This window comes from Macrobrachium nipponense, chromosome 10 (genome assembly GCF_015104395.2).
Source record: "Macrobrachium nipponense isolate FS-2020 chromosome 10, ASM1510439v2, whole genome shotgun sequence".
NCBI classification, from domain to species: domain Eukaryota; kingdom Metazoa; phylum Arthropoda; class Malacostraca; order Decapoda; family Palaemonidae; genus Macrobrachium; species Macrobrachium nipponense.
Genome location: NC_087204.1, coordinates 104,750,598 through 104,770,058, shown reverse-complemented (window position 1 = coordinate 104,770,058; position 19,461 = coordinate 104,750,598). Strand labels below are relative to the sequence as shown.

The following is a 19,461-nucleotide window of genomic DNA, read 5'->3' as shown; positions in this document are numbered from 1 at the left end:
ACTCTGCACTTATGGTAAATTATTATAAAATAATCTAACGAAACTACTGAAACATATTTCATGTCAGACTCCAAAATAATTTTCTGTTTAAAGATTCACTTTTTCTGTCTCAATGTACTGAGACAAAATTGGATGAGATTTCAAAGCAGTTCATGTTTTTAAATGCAGTGGGAAGATTAATTTTCAAAAGATGTTACAGAGATATGGTATCCAGAGAAAAAAAAATCTTGGGATCTCAAATGTAAGTGAGAGGTGTTAGAGATGTAGAAGTAACAGGACAAGGGCCAGAAAATCACATAGAAAGACAGTTGAAGAACTGGACCTGATGAAAATGTAAGATGTTCAAGTTGGAAGAGAGTCAGGGAAACTCATTCAATATGTGACCACCCTGTATAGGTAAACACTGGTCATAAAACAGACAAGGGTGAAAGAAGAAAGATTACATGCAATGAAGTTTATTGGAAAATAAAATAAATACCATATTGAGATTTACATGGTACATGGTAAATGAGGAAATTACATTGTTGTTTAAGCATTCAGTAGATATACCGTAACTGGGGTCAAAAAATCCATATTTGCCATGTAATTTGGCTGTCGTCATCTTCAACTGAGGCAAATATTTTTACCTTTTATGCCCCACCAAGAATTCAATGAGGAATGCCAGAAGACCAATAAAAGAACCTGAAAGGATGTATAAAACTAATTTGTTATGCCACTCCCCTAATAGTTTCACACCATGAACTGTTGGGACAGTTTTAAATCTTGTTAACTTTTTAATAGACAAGCAAATTTATTGCCAAAACTTCACTAATGTTAGACTATGCATTACCTGGCCAGTTACAGCAGTTAAAAATATGCTATGATTGCCATAGAAGTACATAACAAGAAGGCAAAAAATAATTATGGACAGTTATCTTTCAATGATTGAAATAAAGGGACCTAAGGAAATATATCAGGGAACATTAGATGCTAATGGCAGTTATCAATTTATCAGTGATGAAATCTGCACAAAATGTAAAATGCTAATGTTGAGAAAAGTACTGTACTGTACACTGAAATTAAATGAACTGGTGTATCTTAAAAGTCAGTACATATTGTAAAAGTTTTCTAATTTCTTGAGATAATATTGCCTTTCCAATGCAAATAATACTGGTGTACTGAATGGTAATAATGTTACCTCCGCCAAAAATCATGAAGACTCCAAAGAAATCTTTAAGATCCAGTGGTCGTAGTGATGAGGATCCGGGACTTATGGTAATTGGCTTCAGGCATTCAGTTGCATTTGCTACCGCTTTCTTGTATAAATGTTGAAGAATACCAGTTTCCTTTAGGCGCATGATTCTGCAATAGATAATGAATGCTGCAGTTGAGATAACTTGCCCATCTCAAATTCCTGAATTTGTCGTAGAATTAGGCTTGAAATCCAGATTTTCAGAAACAAAGTCACTAGCTTAATTAGTTTTTAAAAGGAACATATTTTGTTTGTAGTATGTGTTTTTATATGCAATCCTCTGTCATCTGTCAGGATAATATGACTAGGATTCTGAATAAGATAAAGTGGGTAAGGCAGCTTGATTTGCTTTTGTTTTTATTCAAACAAAGTTCAAATTGAATATGATGATATGTTAGAAATTTAGATTTCAAATCTACTGTTCACATATCGTCATTGCATTGTTCAAAAGACCAAGTCATGAGACATAGCAATAATCATGACAGTTTCTACTGATTTGCAAGTGTTATTAATAGCCTTATGAGTTCGAGGTATGAAACATTCATAAATTAGTGAGTACTGAACAAATTTGTGGAATCTCGTACCTACATGCTGTGGTGTAAACAGACCATATGCCATATTTTATAAAGTTTTGTTCTCGCTCGTATTCAGAATTTAGGGTCGTCCAAGACTCTTTGGTATGATATGGTTACCTTGCCAGATATTATTTAGTTGTAAAGTGGAACATTTTTATGCAACATTTACAACATACAATATCTTTCACATTGATCTATAGGCTAATCTTCATAGGTCTATGGAATCTACAGAAATTTTACTTTCCATTCAAGGAATTCACACTTGACTACATGATTAATGTTTTGTACCATATTCACAAACCTTGTGGGGTAAAAATAGTTTTTATCCAGAGAGTTGGTAGTACATCAGCAACTTACAGCTTATTTGATTTTATGGCGCCTTTTCACCGTTGTTAACAGTGTTTTATAGCACTGCAACTGTGTTGCATCAAGTTACTCCAATGTAAGTAACGTTGACTGTGCTAACTGTAAGAGTAAACTTGTGGCGCTGCGCTGGAACAGATCGAGGATCTTCTGTTCTGATAAGGGACCCCCTCTTTTTTTCAAGCAAGAAAGCCCAACTTAAAAAATATGCCACATTTGACTGGGATGTTGAGAACATTAAGGCCCTAAGTATCTACTTCAGCTTTTAAATTATACATTATATTTTTAGTTTAAAATGGAAAGTGGGAGCTATCCTATACAGAGGACCCCTGCCTATTCGCGTTTCTGGATTCGTGGCTTCACCTACTCGCGGATTTTTCTGTGGAACATATATCCCATTATTCGTGGAAAATTCGCCTACATACTTGTGGAATTTTTCATAGAGAAATACCGTGAACCCCCCCATATTCGCGCACTCCAGATTTGCTGACTCACACATTCACGGATTTCTCTCTGGAATTTATACTTTCCTTATTCGTGGGAAAGTTGCCTATGCGGGTATTTTTCTATGAGAAATGTCCATAAATTCCTGTTTATTTTTATCAGTTTCATCATAAAATGCACTTTTTGTGATAAAACTATTAAGAGAACCAGGTATAAAAATTTTTAGTGGGTTTTTCCTGAGTTTTAACAACAAAAATGATATTGTTAAAAATTCACAATTATATATTAAAATATATTTCTATGTAAAAAACAAAGACTTTCGATCCTCATCAGTGCATACGTTAAAATGTATACACCGACATTTTAACGTATACACTGATGAGGAACACAATTCAGGTGTTCAAAAGTCTTTGTTTTTTACATAGAAATATATTTTAATATATAATTGCGGATTTTTTAACAATTTGTTCTTCATGAGACTGTGAATCCCTTAACAAAAATGAGATTTTTATGATAAAATTAAGTTTTATACAAAATAGGCAGTTTAAGCATTTTTATATGGGTTTCAACCATTCGCGGATTTTACCTATTCGGGGCGCTGTCTGGTACACATTCCTAGCAAATACGGGGGGAGCACTGTATTCACGAATTAATGCATTTTCTCATTACTTTTGAGATTAAATTTTTCTTGATAAAACAATTAAAATACTCAGGTATATACATGTAAGTGTTTTTTAATGGCTTTTTATGGTATCTGAACTATCAAAATAGGTAGATATTGAACTATCAAAATATGCAGTTATGTACTATAAGCGTTTTTAGAGGGGTGTCATGTATTCACAGATTTTAGCAATTTGGGGCCGGGAGGGGGCCACTTGTGGTAAGCATCCCTTGCGAATCCTGGGGGTCGACTGTTGTACATAAAGTTCTCAGCCAGGATTCGCAGGGGATGCTTACCACGAGTGGCCCCCTCCCGGCCCCAAATTGCTAAAATCTGTGAATACATGACACCCCTCTAAAAACGCTTATAGTACATAACTGCATATTTTGATAGTTCAATATCTACCTATTTTGATAGTTCAGATACCATAAAAAGTTCTCAGCCAGTGTGAACGCAACTTTTATAATCTTAGTTTAGCACAATTGTCCCGTATGGTGTAGTGTAGTATTGGAATATTTTGCTACTAAAGTATTGTGTAAAATTTCAACCAGCAATGCTGTCACACCTATTTCTTAAAATTTTACATCCATTGTAGATATAGATGATCTATTCCAATCATGTTTTATTTTCTCTGGATTTCTTTTTTCATGTCTCATATTTCCAAGATGCAGTTTACTAATGGCTGCTCATTGATATTTTAATCCGTCATGGTGTTTTAGAATACGTTAGCTATGCTGATCCACCAGTCTCTCGAAAGTTCTCCATCTTATTGAATCTTTTGTATATTTATGAATATGCCTAGCTGCTTTATGATCAGTTTATACGTATATGCTTTGTGATTATTTTTTATCTTTATTTGCTATATGTACTACCAATAAATCACCATGCTTCTTTTAGCAATGTTTATCTTTTTGTGTATGCTCTCTCAACAAGTTTATAGCCTTTTTTTATCTGTTCCATGGCAGAGTATAAACATTTGGAATAATAATAATACATAAAAATGATTACTAAAGGCTAAAATCATCCACCCTTTGGCCTCTGTATATATTAATTATTATTCAAAATGTTGTACCTTCCCATGGAATAAATCAAAGAGGCTGTAAATTTGTTGAGTAAGCTTACACGAGAGTAATAAACATTGCAAAAACAAGCATAGTGGTTTACATATTAGTAAAGAAGTTAAAAATAAAAATGATTAAACAGGTTTTGATCTAGGGAAAACCTACTTTTGGTAGCCAAGGTTTGTCTTCGAAGGAGTTACACTTTCATGGTTCCCCCAAGGCTCCATAAGAAGCATAAGTGAAAATTATGGAAGCAATATTAGCAAGGATGAATGATTGGATAACTGATCCCTTAAGGCATTAATGAACTGTTGAGGACACTTATTGTCAAATCTGTTTGCTGTAGTATGGGTGTTAACTTGAAGCAAATGACCAGGTACACCTGTTGTGTCACCAAGTGAGTCCTACTACATTTATTTACGGAATGGAAGAGGTTAGTACTAAGCAGTTGGGGAAATTTGTACCACTGTGGAAATATTAATTAGCCACCTTCTTCCAAGATGCAATTTGCTAATGGCTTATCATTGGAACACTATAACTGTAATATTTCAAATTCTCATGGTATTTTAGAATACGTAACGGTAAGTTAGCTGTTGATCCATATATACCTCTAGAATGTCCACCACTTCTAAAAGCAGACTGAAAATTTTGTGTTTTTTAAGATATAGGTACTTACTCTGCTTTATAATCGGTTATATAACTCCGCTTTATAATCGGTTATATATATATATATATATATATATATATATATATATATATATATTATATATATGTGTGTGTGTGTGTGTGTGTGTGTGTGTGTGTATATATAAACATATTGGAGTAGGGAGACACGTTCTGTCTTTCATCCATTTATTAGCGCCGACGTTTCGTATCAGCTTAATACATTTTCCAGGCTGAAACGATTACACATCAATTGCGTATAAATAAAAAGATACTCACAATGTTTCCAACACCAAAATTAAAAACCTTTTTAATAAATTAAGAACAAAAACAGAGTAAAAACAAAAACACAGAATAACAGTGAAAGGGCTAGGAGCGAATACATAGAAACAAATTAATTAAAAACTAATAATAGTAATAGAAAAATATATGATGATAATAATAATAATAATAGAACGAACAAGACACCTACCCACAGCGGTAGCGTAAGGAGAACCGACACGAAAAATTGTTATGGAAGGGAGTGTAAACAAAACAACAGTTAATTAGGCAATAAACAGTTATTCTGTGTTTCTGTTCTTACTGTTTTTATTCTTAATTTATTAAAAAGGTTTTTAATTTTGGTGTTGGAAACATTGTGTGTATCTTTTTACTTATACGCAATTGATGTGTAATCGTTTCAGCCTGGAAAATGTATCAAGCTGATACGAAACGTCGGCGCTAATAAATGGATGAAAGACAGAACGCGTCTCCCTACTCCAATATGTCTATCCCTGAGTAATTGCGCCTGTCTCCATACTACTTATATATATATATATATATATATATATATATATATATATATATATATATATATATAATTGATTATAAAGCAGAGTATGTATATTTTTAATTATAATATATATATATATATATATATATATATATACATAACTGATTATAAAGCAGAGTAAGTACGTATATCTTTAAAAACACAAAATTTTCACTTTGCTTTTAGAAGTGGAGGACCTTCTAGAGCAGTGGTTCCCAAACTATCTTACCTGACGCCCCCTTTTTGCTTCCAGTTGACCCACACGCCCCCGCTCCCTCTTTTGTTCATGTGAAATGAGTCTTGCATTTATTTCTTAGCATTGTTCAGGAAAACAAATTTCTGTTTGTATTAAATTTTAATAATGAAAGCCCCTCAAACAAATAATAGTACATTCCATAGACATTTTTCTAAGTAACTATTTGTTTGTTCTTTGAATGATTCTATTATTCTAATTAAACATATATTTTTGAGCAGATGACTTCACGCCCCCCCCTTGTATCCTCCTCACGCTCCCCCTAGGGGGGCGAGCCCCCTAGTTTGGGAACCACTGTTCTAGAGGTATATATGGATCAATAGGTAACTTACCAGTATTCTAAAATGCCACGAGAAGTTAAAATACTACAGTTAAAGTGGTCCACTGATGAGCCATTAGCAAATTGCATCGTAGAAGGAGGTGGCTAATTAATATTTACACAGTGGTACAAATTTCCCCCGCTGCTTAATACCCACTACTTCCATTTCGTAAATAAATGTAGTAGGACTCACTTGGTGACACCACAGGTGTACCTGGTCATTTGCTTCAAGTTAACACTCATGCCACAGGAAACAGATTTTACAATAAGTGTCCTCAACAGTTAATTAATGCCTTAAGGGATCAGTTCTCCAATCATTCATCCTTGCTAATATTGCTTCCATAATTTTCGCCTTCAGTAGTCAAATATCAAGGTTAACTAAATACGTAATCCCTTTCTTTTAAATTGAGGAAACTAATGGAGAGGGAGTTACGGTAACTTACACTGGGTCAAACTTTGCTTTCAACGGGGAGCCTTTCCTGAAGAGCAGGCTCAGGTTTATTAGTGTCATCATACTCTCTGGCATCACGTACAGGGAGCAGTAACCCAACTGAAAAACAAAAGGAGTCATTTTGTGAGAAAATCACATTAAAATCTATGTTGCTTTGTATTATAATCTATTGCATGGCCAAATGCTTCATTTAGCAATGACATTAATACTGCTTAATCTTCGTATAGTATCATGTACGCATATTCTTTCTATAAGATCATGTGTATTTGCGCTTGGTTTTAGACAAATAATATACGGCTTGTGATTTATTTTTTGCTGAAGGTGTTGACTAATGATGATTGCTTTTATAAATAATTTACCATGCAGTTTACTGGTTTGGTTAAGAAATAGTGGGTACCCTATGTTGAACACTAGAAAAAATGTGCTCCATAGCTGATGCATGGGAGAAAATGGCATCTCGCTTATTCCTTGAAAATATGTAAAACCATAGCTGAGCAGGTAACCACAGAGTAAACCAAAGGGACATTTCTTTGAAATCTGCTAACTATAGCTATATTTTAGGGCCTTATAATATTTGAACAATATGTGTGGTGCTTTTCGCTTTATCCTTTACTGGCATCAATAGGTATTGTCACCATTGGTGTGATAAATTCTGTATTAAGGAAGTAAGCCTCAGATAGGTAGTCTTAAAGTGTGACTTCTTGGTAGGAATTATGCTTTGTGCTAAGCAGAAGGCCACCCATTCTTTAAAAGCTTTTGGAGCAAATCCCTCATTGTCGGAGGTAGGCCTCTCCTATTAGTGTCAGAATGAGATTTGACAACATCCGTATAGTGGAATCTCAATACAGGTAACCTGGTTGGAGGGTAAACAAAGGTTATTTAAATTTCTTCTCTTCAAGAGGAAAGTTTGACTTCTTTCAGAGGATGAAGTCCAGCAACACAAACCTTGACCTTGGAGTCATGCTAGTTTAGGGTAGTTTTACTTGTCTTGCTCTCCCCACCATAATAATTAAAAGTGAAGGTTACAAAATTGATTTGTACAGCAATGCTTCCTTGGATTATGGAAACATCATATTTAAGTGTTTTCATTTTTAAATTCTTTTACCAAGGTATGTTATACACAGTTTGATAACTTGTTTATAAAAGTAGGCAGGCTGTATTTAAAAACAAGTTAAAAAAATAAACACAGACATTACCTTGGAGAAGTACTGATCCGTGATTTGCTCCATAGCTGTTCGAGGTCCAGTAATGACAAACTGTTTGGCGTGAACTCCCCTCAGGGCCTTTGCAATATCGACAAAGTCATCAGGCTTCACAAACTGATTGTAGAGGCGACCAAGCGATGTATTCCTCGGAGAATTCTGTCAAGGGTAAAATCACAGGATCCTCTGATAAATTTAGAGATTATTTCTTTCAGCCTTTAGTTGAGGTATGAATTAGAGCTCAGTATTTTGGGAACTTATGCTGTCCTTCTGGACAGTTTTTTATGCAATTTTTTTAGCCCTCTATATCTGAAGATAGTATTTGACAATATTTTGCATTCACAAATGGTGCACAACTTGAAGCATTTGAAGAGAATTTGAAATACAATATATGTACATATCACAACGTTGGAAGCTAAAGTCTGACATTATCGATGACCTTACTTACCATGGCACTCAGATGGAGCACAGAATAGACAGGCACCCACACAGGGAGGCCAGATTTCACCAATTCATCAAGATTAGTGAAGGGCAGGGCTACTTTGGGCAGGATGAGCATAGCCATGAGGTTCGAGCGGTAAACGTTGCCAAGGATGAAAGACACCAGTAGCCAAAAGCAAGTGATCATTTTCACAGGTAAACCATCCACTTTCCAGGGCATGGCTGTGTGCAGCAGGGTAAACAAAAAAAAAAAAAGGTCTTATTTGCAGTTGGAAATTGGAATATAAAATTTATGCCAAAGGCCAATTGCTGGGATTTATGAGGTCAGTCAGCACCGAAAGAGAAATTGAGAGTGAAGAAGGTTTTAAAAGTGTAACAGAAGGAAAACCTCGCAGTTGCACTATGGAACTATTGTTAAAGAGAAGGTGGAATAAGATGGAAGAAAGAGAATATGAACAGAGATACAGTAATTGGAATGGAAGAGGTTGCAGCTAGGCTGATGGGATGCTGAAAGACAATAAATGAATGCCTACTGTGCACTGCTGATATTTTCAGTTAGCTTGGTACTATAACTGTTGATGGCTTGTGCTGTCAGTGCACCTTATGCAATGCACTGTAGGCATTACTCAAGGTTCTTTGTAGCGTCCCTTCGGCCCATAGCTGCAACTCCTTTCATTCCTTTTACTGTACCCCCTTTCATATTCTCTTTCTTCAATCATACTTTCCATCCTCTCCCAACAATTGATTCGTAGTGCAACTACTCTAAGGTTTTCCTCCAGTTACACCTTTTAAACCTTTTACGTACTGTCAATTTAAGTTTCAGCGCTGAATGACTTCATAGGTCCCAGTGTATGGCCTTTGGCTTCAATTCTATATTTAATTCGATTCAACTTACAGCCACATGTATGTATGTATGTATGTATGTATGTATGTATATATATATATATATATATATATATATATATCGTTATTTTAAATGATTCCTCAGTGCTGTTTCATGTTATATAATCTTCCTCCTATCTTTCTTCTATGATGGATATCCAAATTTTACTTACACTGTGAAAGAAGAGTTGCCAAAGTCCACATGCAGGCCTCACCTACACCTGACGTTCCTGAAGTGGTGCTGACCTCTTCAGTAACTCCATTGCCCCTGAGAGTAGAAGAGTAGAATATATATATATATATATATATATATATATATATATATATATATATATATATATATATGTGTGTGTGTGTGTGTGTGTGTGTGTGTAGAATATTGATATCAACTTTTCTGTGTGACAGGATTTTTTGGATTACTCCTTAAATTCCATATTTAACTCAATAAAAAGTGTATGTATATATGTGTATATATATATATAATGTATATATGTATATGTATATATATGTAAATATGTATATGTCTATATATATAGACACACACATATTATAGGTATATATATATGTCTATATATATATATATATATATATATATATATATATATATATATATACACACACATATATATATATATATATATATATAGACATATATATATATATATATATATATATATATGTGTGTGTGTGTGTGTGTGTATGTATATGTATATACACATACATACTATATATGTGTATGTATATATGTATATATATATATATATATATATATATATATATATATATATATATATGGAGGAGAAAGCAGGCGAGTCAGCCAAAGTGATAAAATGCACAGGAAGCAGGAGCAGGAAGAAACATGGCGAAGTATTTGACACTTTATTCCGACGCGTTTCGCATTCAGCAGAATGCATCTTCAGGGTCTGTATGATAAATAATTACTAATATAAATTAAATTGATTTGAAAATAGTCTAAAAATGATTTACAAACTAGTTAAAATGAAAACCGAAACTTCACACATAGATAAAAATAGACCAACAATTGATAAAACAAAACGAGAAATTAAAAGCACACACGTTAGCTAAAAGTTCAGATAGAAAGTTTAAACAAAAAACTAAATAAATAAATTAGTAAAATACAAAGTTAAAAAATATTTGAGGATCGACCTACCATGGTAAGAGTTAAATAAAAACTAAAAGAAGGTACACAGAAACTTAGGCTTAAGAAAGATACAACAGGGTGGGGGGGGGGGGGGGGGGGTGGCCGGGTTGTTCAACTGCGGAACAAGTTGTTTAATGAAAAGGCTCTCCAGGATCAATAGTTCATTTGGGCTGGAGGTTTGACCAACAATAATAAAATCCTCATATTTAATATCAGCTTTACATTATTTGCTATGTTAAATATGAAGATTGTATTATTGTTGGTCAAACCTCCAGCCCAAATGAACTATTGATCCTGGAGAGCCTTTTCATTAAACAACTTGTTCCCCAGTTAAACAACCATGTAGAACACCTCCCTCCACCCCGTTGTATCTTTCTTAAGCCTATGTTTCTGTGTACCTTCTTTTAGTTTTTATTTATCTCTTACCATGGTAGGTCGACCCTCAAATATTTTTTAACTTTGTATTTTACTAATTTATTTATTTAGTTTTTTGTTTTAACTTTCTATCTGAACTTTTAGCTAACGTGTGTGCTTTTAATTTCTCGTGTTGTTTTATCAATTGTTGGTCTATTTTTATCTATGTGTGAAGTTTCGGTTTTCATTTTAACTAGTTTGTAAATCATTTTTAGACTATTTTCAAATCAATTTAATTTATATTAGTCATTATTTATTATACAGACCCCGAAGATGCATTCTGCTGAATTCGAAACGCGTCGGAATAAAGTGTAAAATACTTCGCCATGTTTCTTCCTGCTCCTGCTCCCTATATATATATATATATAATATATATATCTATATATATATATATATATATATATATAATTTATATATATATATATATATATAACATACTACATACATACATACATACATACATACTTCTTTCCTTTTCATTGAGTTAAATCTGGAATTTCAGAAGATATCGAAAAATGCTATCACACAAAAAATGTTGTCTTCAATATCTTAAAACCACTGGTGCTGCGAAACATTCATTAACCTTTCTTACCCTTATCCACTCTGATTAGAATCTTTCTACGGACAAAAAACGAAATGAGATCTAGTCAAACCAATGAATGGTACCTTTAAGTTAAACTAGGCCTAACCCCATCCCAGCCTAGTTCATATTCATGACGATGAATGTGTTTACCTTGAACCGAAAACATTAAAAACATTCCTAAGGGCAGGAGGCGTCATTGAAGGCTGTTGGCATTTCGAAATACTCTCAGTATACTTCAGTATATTTAAATTCGTTGTCTTCTTAGGGATCTCCGGTCAAGTAAAGGTCGTGATCTTATAAGAAAAGGTTGTAGTCAGGTTTGCTGGACTGATTAGAATATTGTAAGAGATGTTTATTGTCTCTCTCATTAAGTGGGACTGAATTGATTTTCTCTTACTCTACTATACACACTTTTTCAGTACCTGGATTACAAAGATCACATGACGATTCCGGAAAGAGGTGTGTGTGTGTGTGTGATACTGAGTTTAGTAGACTACACAGAGAATCTGATTTCGTATCCATACATACATTATATAATTATATATATATATATAAGAGATCCTCACGTGAAAATGAAAGAAGGAGGTACCAAGACTTTCAACTTTTATTCCAAAGTCATCTTCAGGGTACTGAACAATTTTAAGAGAACAAGTTATACAAGAAAGCAACATGAGGCCACAAATAATAAAACAAGTCAACAACCTACTTAAGTATGCAAATGAACATTGTTCAAAACAAAAGACATACTTAGTGGAAATATGTAGCTACTAAAATCACAGTACAAAACTATCTGTTTGTCAAATATGTAACAACTTGTTTAACTTTTAAATCATCAAGAATAAAACTTTTCAACAATTCGTCCATCTTAAAAAGACCATCGCTCATATTCATGTTATTAAAAGAACTAATGAGGCAACCTTCAACTAACAATCTGTCATGCATTGATGAACTTCTAAAAGCGGCCCTAGCTGAAATCCCTCACGTGACAAAAAATGGAACTTGAACCGTTCGCAACCCGTACATTATATTTATGCTGTGTAACTCTCTTACCAAATTGTCCAATATAAGGCAAATTACAAACAGCAGTTAATTTTGTACACGCCTCCTGTTGTCATCACTGATTTATTACAAAACAATGCATTTTTGACAGATGAATTATTACTAAAAACAACATTTATATTCAGACATTTCAGGCTACGTACAATTGAAAAAATTCACAGTGGTATGGCAAAACTAAAATATTTTCAATTTCAAACTTACTTGATCTTTCGTGACAATAAAATGATTTTTTTGGCACTTTGGAGGCAACTATCAATAAAATACCTTGGGTAACATAATTCTCTCGCAATTTCATAGATGATCTTAATTTCCTCGTCTAAGAATTCAGGATCACAAATTCTATATGCCCGTAAAAACATCCCTGAGAAGACTGTTCGTTTTATCTTGGGGTGATGGCTGGAAAAATTATGATTGAAAACATTCACTGCTGTTGGTTTACGGTAAACTTTGAATTTAAAACCGTTGTCAGTTCTCATAACGACTGTGTCAAGAAATGGTAGGGTTTTATCCTGTTCTATTTCCAATTTGAATTTTATGGATGGAATCAGGCCATTCAAAAGTCCCAAAAACTCCAAGGGGTCACGATCCCGTGACCACAGGCATATTATGTCGTCAACGTATCTGTACCATGTCAACGTAAACGTAATGATATTTGGTAGGTATCTGATTTCGTAAAACTCCATATAGATATTTGAGAGAGTTGCAGATAAACAGCTTCCCATTGCCAAACCAAAAATCTGTCTATAAAAACAACCATTAAACGTAAACGTATTATCAACTATGCACAACTTTATCAACTTAATAAAAACATGATGGGAAACAGGAATATTTATTGAATTCATTTTTTCTTGTAGAAATTGTAGCAGATCATCAATGGGCACTTTCGTAAACAATGAATTGACATCAAAACTAAATAACCTGCAATTTGCATCTCTGACTTTCAACTTCGTGATAAGGTCTTCCGTATTCTTCATGTGTGCCTCTGATATATTTCCTATCAGCGGATTTAACAGAGATCCTAACCATTTTGACAAATGATAAGGAGCTGAGCCTATCGAACTGATAATGGTTCTGCTTGGTTTGCCTTCTTTATGAATCTTTACTGTGCCATACATATAAGGAAGAGTGGCATTAACGGCAGAGAATTTCTTGGCTAGTTCATGGTGCGACTTTAACAAAGATTTCACAGTACTATTATAATGCTCATTAACTTTATCGGTGGGGTCTCTTATTAGTTTTTCATAAGTGTCTTCATCGGATAAAAGTTGATTAGCCTTTTCAATATAAGAATTCTTACTCAAAATAACTCTACAGTTTGACTTATCAGCCCTAGTTATATGAATATCTTTATTAGCTCTTAAGCTCTTAAATGCCATCTGGAATCTCAAAGGTATAGTATGTCTTAATATTGAATTGCACACAGCATATACACATCCTTTTGCAATCAGGGATGTTTTTACGGGCATATAGAATTTGTGATCCTGAATTCTTAGACGAGGAAATTAAGATCATCTATGAAATTGCGAGAGAATTATGTTACCCAAGGTATTTTATTGATAGTTGCCTCCAAAGTGCCAAAAAATCATTTTATTGTCACGAAAGATCAAGTAAGTTTGAAATTGAAAATATTTTAGTTTTGCCATACCACTGTGAATTTTTTCAATTGTACGTAGCCTGAAATGTCTGAATATAAATGTTGTTTTTAGTAATAATTCATCTGTCAAAAATGCATTGTTTTGTAATAAATAGGTGATGACAACAGGAGGCGTGTACAAAATTAACTGCTGTTTGTAATTTGCCTTATATTGGACAATCTGGTAAGTAAGAGAGTTACACAGCATAAATATAATGTACGGGTTGCGAACGGTTCAAGTTCCATTTTTTGTCACGTGAGGGATTTCAGCTAGGGCCGCTTTTAGAAGTTCATCAATGCATGACAGATTGTTAGTTGAAGGTTGCCTCATTAGTTCTTTTAATAACATGAATATGAGCGATGGTCTTTTTAAGATGGACGAATTGTTGAAAAGTTTTATTCTTGATGATTTAAAAGTTAAACAAGTTGTTACATATTTGACAAACAGATAGTTAGTTTTGTACTGTGATTTTAGTAGCTACATATTTCCACTAAGTATGTCTTTTGTTTTGAACAATGTTTATTTGCATACTTAAGTAGGTTGTTGACTTGTTTTATTATTTGTGGCCTCATGTTGTTTTCTTGTATAACTTGTTCTCTTAAAATTGTTCAGTACCCTGAAGATGACTTTGGAATAAAAGTTGAAAGTCTTGGTACCTCCTCCTTTCATTTTCACGTGAGGATCTCTTGTATACTTCCCCCACGGGACCATTGTGGAATTGCAAGATATATATATATATATATATATATATATATATATATATATTATTATATGATCAGATTTTACTGTTACCTTTAGTGAGACATTTGATGCTATAGACATTATAGAGAGAGAACTTTGGCCCAATGTATTATATATATGTATATACACACACACACACATATATATATATAATATATATATATATATATATATATGTGTGTGTGTGTGTGTGTATATATATATATATAGTATATATATATATATATATATATATATATATATATATATATATATAAATATATATATATATATATATTGGTCAATTGATTTCTCTTTATACAATTAAACTGCTGGGTAAAGGTAGCTATACCGTTGAATTCCTGTGGTCATGATTTCCAAACCTTCAAAGGGGATTAGTTAAACATTAATGCTGTTAATGTTAACGGAAATCGTACCGAATTCTTTAAAAGTAGTACTACGAACTACATACATAGAAGGGTGATTTTTTTTTCTCTCTCTCTAACAGTAAAACATAAAGGTGGGTACACACGTGAGAGCCGAACCTTGTATGCGTAACTGAGTTACGCATATACGGTTACAAGGTGTCAAAATGTAGAGGACGAACCGTAACCACGTTAAGCACGTAACTTCATTTCAATCCACTGCGATCACCAGTCTGTCTCTGTCCGGGTTGTTTACCGACGATGGCCACCATGCAAGTAGCAGCTGCCGCGTACATTTATACACATTATTTAACGAAGATGAAGCGAAATAAAAGAAGATGGTGGCAATTAAGTTTATATACTAGAAGGGTAGAATACAGTGGTCGGGAATTACTCGCTGACTTGAGATTCCAAGAAGTTTCTGGCCACAGTGAAGTCTTTTCTTCGTAATAGCTAATAAATTGAAGGACCTCTTCGTCACTCAATCAGCCATGGTAAGCATATACGTACTGACTGACCAAAACCAAGGGACTCTACTATGGACGGCCTGTGTTCATAGTCGGTGTTAACAAGTTCAGTCAACCTCTGTTGTTACGCGTGTCATACATGGTCCCGTCCACACATGGCGTAACGTTCAAAGAGACCTCCCTTTGATGCGGGGCCCAAAAACCGACAATTGGCGGGACGGAGGGCGAACCGAGCCTCGAACCTCGCGGGTTCGGGGTTCGGGTTCGAGGAACCGTCCACACTTGCGTTTTTGTTACAAGAATCGGTTACAATACAAGGTTCGGTTCGCACGTGTGTACCCACCTTAAGAGTACATTTCTTACCACCTCTGTTGTAAGCGGTCGTTAGCCGCTCTCGTGAAAAAGATGGCGCCTACTGATAGCGCTACCGTCGCCAGTATCATTAGCCACATCTGGACAAAGAAATTTTTTTTTAGAAATATATATATCTATATATATATATATAATATATATATATATATATATATAATATATATATAATTATCATTGATTATATTTAATATATTTATATATATAAAATCCGCATTCCCTAGGTAGTAACTTACACTCACGATGGATCAGTTCATAATATTTGAAAGTTTGTAGATAAAAAAAGTCACGTGTGAATTAGCTATAAAATTAACGCACTCGCCATATGTGTTGAGTGTTAGTTTTATAGCTAATTCATAAAAACAGACCTTACGTGTTATTCTATGAAATTAAATTTCCGTAGGGGGTTCGTGTCGTCAGCGCACCTCATGCGGTGCACTGTAGCCATTACTTTAAGGTTCTTTGCAGCGTCTCTTCAGCCCCTAGCTGCAACCCCTTTCGTTCCCTTTTACTGTACCTCCTTTCATATTCTCTTCCATCTTACTTTGGTTCATAGCGCAACTGGTTCGAGGTTTTCCTCCTGTTACACCTTTCAAACCTTTTACTGTCAATTCAGCGCTGATTGACCTCCGCAGGCCCCAGTGCTTGGCTTCTGACCTTAATTCTACATTCAGTTCAATTCCATGATATTAAGCAGGAATTTTTCAACATACAAGTGAGGTGCACTGTCAATAGATGTCCGGTTTAGGTGGGGTATTTCCATATCATAATTTTATATAAGTGTAATTGTACTGTATTCACCTTTAGAATGTATTGTTTTGAAATGCAGGGCAAAAATATATTAAGTGCGCGCGCGCGCACACACACCACACATACACACACACATATATATATATATATATATATATATATATATATATATATATATATATATATGTGTGTGTGTGTGTGTGTAAGCATGTATTAGCCTATAGAGCGCACTCGGGCTTCAATTGAACAATATATTTTACTGAAAGAGAGAGAGAGTAAGATTTGTCACCGAGTGCGAAATAATACACACACACACACACACACACACACACACATATATATATATATATATATATATATATATTTATATATCTATATATATATATATATAGTCATCCGAAGAGTGTAAGCTTTGATGTAACACTACAGTGCAAAACGAATAGGAGTATAGTATTTATATTCACAGGGAGAGTGTAGGGCTTCACGAAGCCAGCGATGTCTGATTCGAGGGAGGGTCGAGCATAAGTCGCCGTCCATTCGTCTTGGTACAGGAACTCCGAGTAGTCCACAGCTTTGGCCCTAGGCTCCGTTATGCCTAGGCCTATAGCTGACATATCTGCCTCCTGGAAAATGAAAGTCAAGAAAGAATGACACATATATGTATATTTACGCAGACGAGGCTTAAATCATTCACGTCGGTCTAGTACTATAAGCCTAGATCATATTCTCTGACCTCGGTCTAGGTGTACGCAGACGTTTTAAATCAATTACGTTGGTCAAGTATGTAGGCCTAGGTCTATAAGAGAGTATTCTCTAGCCCTCGGTCTATAGGCATTAATGAGTACTAACCCCCGTTAGAATTTTGCCAACGACCCCAGTCCACGAGCCGTTGGGCAGCTTCAGACCTCCGGCGTAGTCCCTCGAGATTTCATACCTGTAACTTTGGAGGATAAAAAAGAAATAAAAGCTGATTATTTTCGTAACTACAAAGAAGAGGAAATATGGTGACAAAATTAATCATATGTTCAGTCTTTTCACTGAGATAGAGAGAGAGAGAGGGAGAGTGTAGGAGTTTGGGAGTTTTCCATTCTAAACAAGACGACTAAATCGAGTTGTTGATATATATATATATATATATATATACTATATATATATATATATATGTATGTATGTATATATATATATGTATATATATATGTATATATATATATATATATATATATATATATATATCTGTCCACTCACCAAAAGCCCATGTATTCCGAAAGTAGCTTGAACACTTCCAGCATCGTCCCGCCAGTAATTTTGGCGGTCTGGGGATCGTCCGACAGCATGAGGAATGGCATGTACTGGTAGGCAGACAGACAGACAGACAGGTGCACATTTCATGCCGAACATTGTGGAAGAGGGAGAAGAAATGCCGTTTATTATCGCTTTCTCCCATCTTGTCTTCCACCCACTCCCTGGCGATTGATTTAAATGCAAGTTCCGTTTTCCTCCTGTTACACTTTTCAGACCTTCTTTTCCCTGAATGACCTCATAGTGCTTGGCATTTGGCCTAAATTCTATTCTGTTCCGACATCATTGTAGTCATTTCATCATCAAATTAATGAAAGTGATTTTGATTTGAAAATACTCTCGGGAAGTTGCGTGAAACGCCAGTAAAGCAAAAGCCGGTATTCATGGAGAAGATTGGAAAGGAGGTTATAAGTTTAAGCGAGGCGGCTTGCAGTGTTGCCTTATACCTTAAAAAGCATCTTCAAGCAAATATATAAAGGCTATTTAATACTAAAATCCAGCTAGCCAAATAGAGAAAGAATTAATATTAAACAGAGGATAATGAACATACTCACAGGTATGGCAGACAGAACCAAACACCGTGACGAATTAAACGCCATGGTGGGTTGGCCTGGGAAAAGCTGACGTACACCTGTAGCCGAATTGGGCACGATCTGATCCTAAAGCCCCTGGGCGAAAAAGTGCTTAAAAAGACAGAAATATGATGTTAATAAATGAAATGCAGTGAATGGGGTTCTGTAAAGAGGTAACAAGTTGATTCAGAAATAGTATATTTATCGATATTTTAATAGCTCGGGAACCTGATTTTAAGGCGTTAAATTGAAGAGATGTTAATGAAGAGTTTTTCTATTTGAGAGAGAGAGAGAGAGAGAGAGAGAGAGACCTTTACTCAAGAGATGACGACTGGTTCCTTGAACCTTTCAGAGATGCTGTCGGTGACGGTTTGTGTGACTGACTGAGAGCGATTTAGCAGCTGCATCATGGCAGTCAGCCAAGCAATACACAGTGACACAGTCCTTAATGGAGTGCGCATGCGTGCATTTTATTCTTCTTAGTTTACAGTCTTCACTGACATTATTACTGCAATAGCAGTAGTAATTATGGTAGTTGGCTGTAGTTCTAGAAGCTATAGTACTGTTGCTGTAGATTGTTCTTAGTATAAAAAATCTGACTGATGTAATTTACGCTTACTCGGAGAGTAGGCCTACAAAGTTAGGAAAGC

General features: G+C 34.7%; 1 protein-coding gene across 1 annotated transcript; it reads right to left on the bottom strand.

Moving 5' to 3' along the window:
- Positions 1-459: 459 nt before the first annotated feature.
- LOC135224210 (glutamate receptor ionotropic, delta-2-like) lies at positions 460-19,191 on the bottom strand. Its single transcript, XM_064263067.1, has 12 exons — positions 19,123-19,191; positions 18,794-18,922; positions 18,186-18,289; positions 17,790-17,880; positions 17,405-17,563; positions 16,185-16,273; positions 9,531-9,625; positions 8,483-8,697; positions 8,029-8,193; positions 6,825-6,931; positions 1,178-1,341; positions 460-681 (listed from the first exon to the last, which is right to left on the bottom strand). Exons 2-12 carry the CDS (start codon positions 18,836-18,838, stop codon positions 623-625), a joined length of 1,293 nt encoding a protein of 430 aa, XP_064119137.1. The 5' UTR covers positions 18,839-18,922; positions 19,123-19,191; the 3' UTR covers positions 460-622.
- Between the last annotated feature and the right edge of the window lie 270 nt (positions 19,192-19,461).

Excerpts from the sequence above, each read along its gene's own strand:
- LOC135224210 (XM_064263067.1), bottom strand. The coding sequence starts at position 18,838 with ATGGCGTTTAATTCGTCACGGTGTTTGGTTCTGTCTGCCATACCT. Across the intron at positions 18,290-18,793 it reads TGGTTCTGTCTGCCATACCT|TACATGCCATTCCTCATGCT; the intron begins GTGAGTATGTTC and ends TCTGCCTACCAG. Across the intron at positions 17,881-18,185 it reads TCGGAATACATGGGCTTTTG|TTACAGGTATGAAATCTCGA; the intron begins GTGAGTGGACAG and ends TATCCTCCAAAG.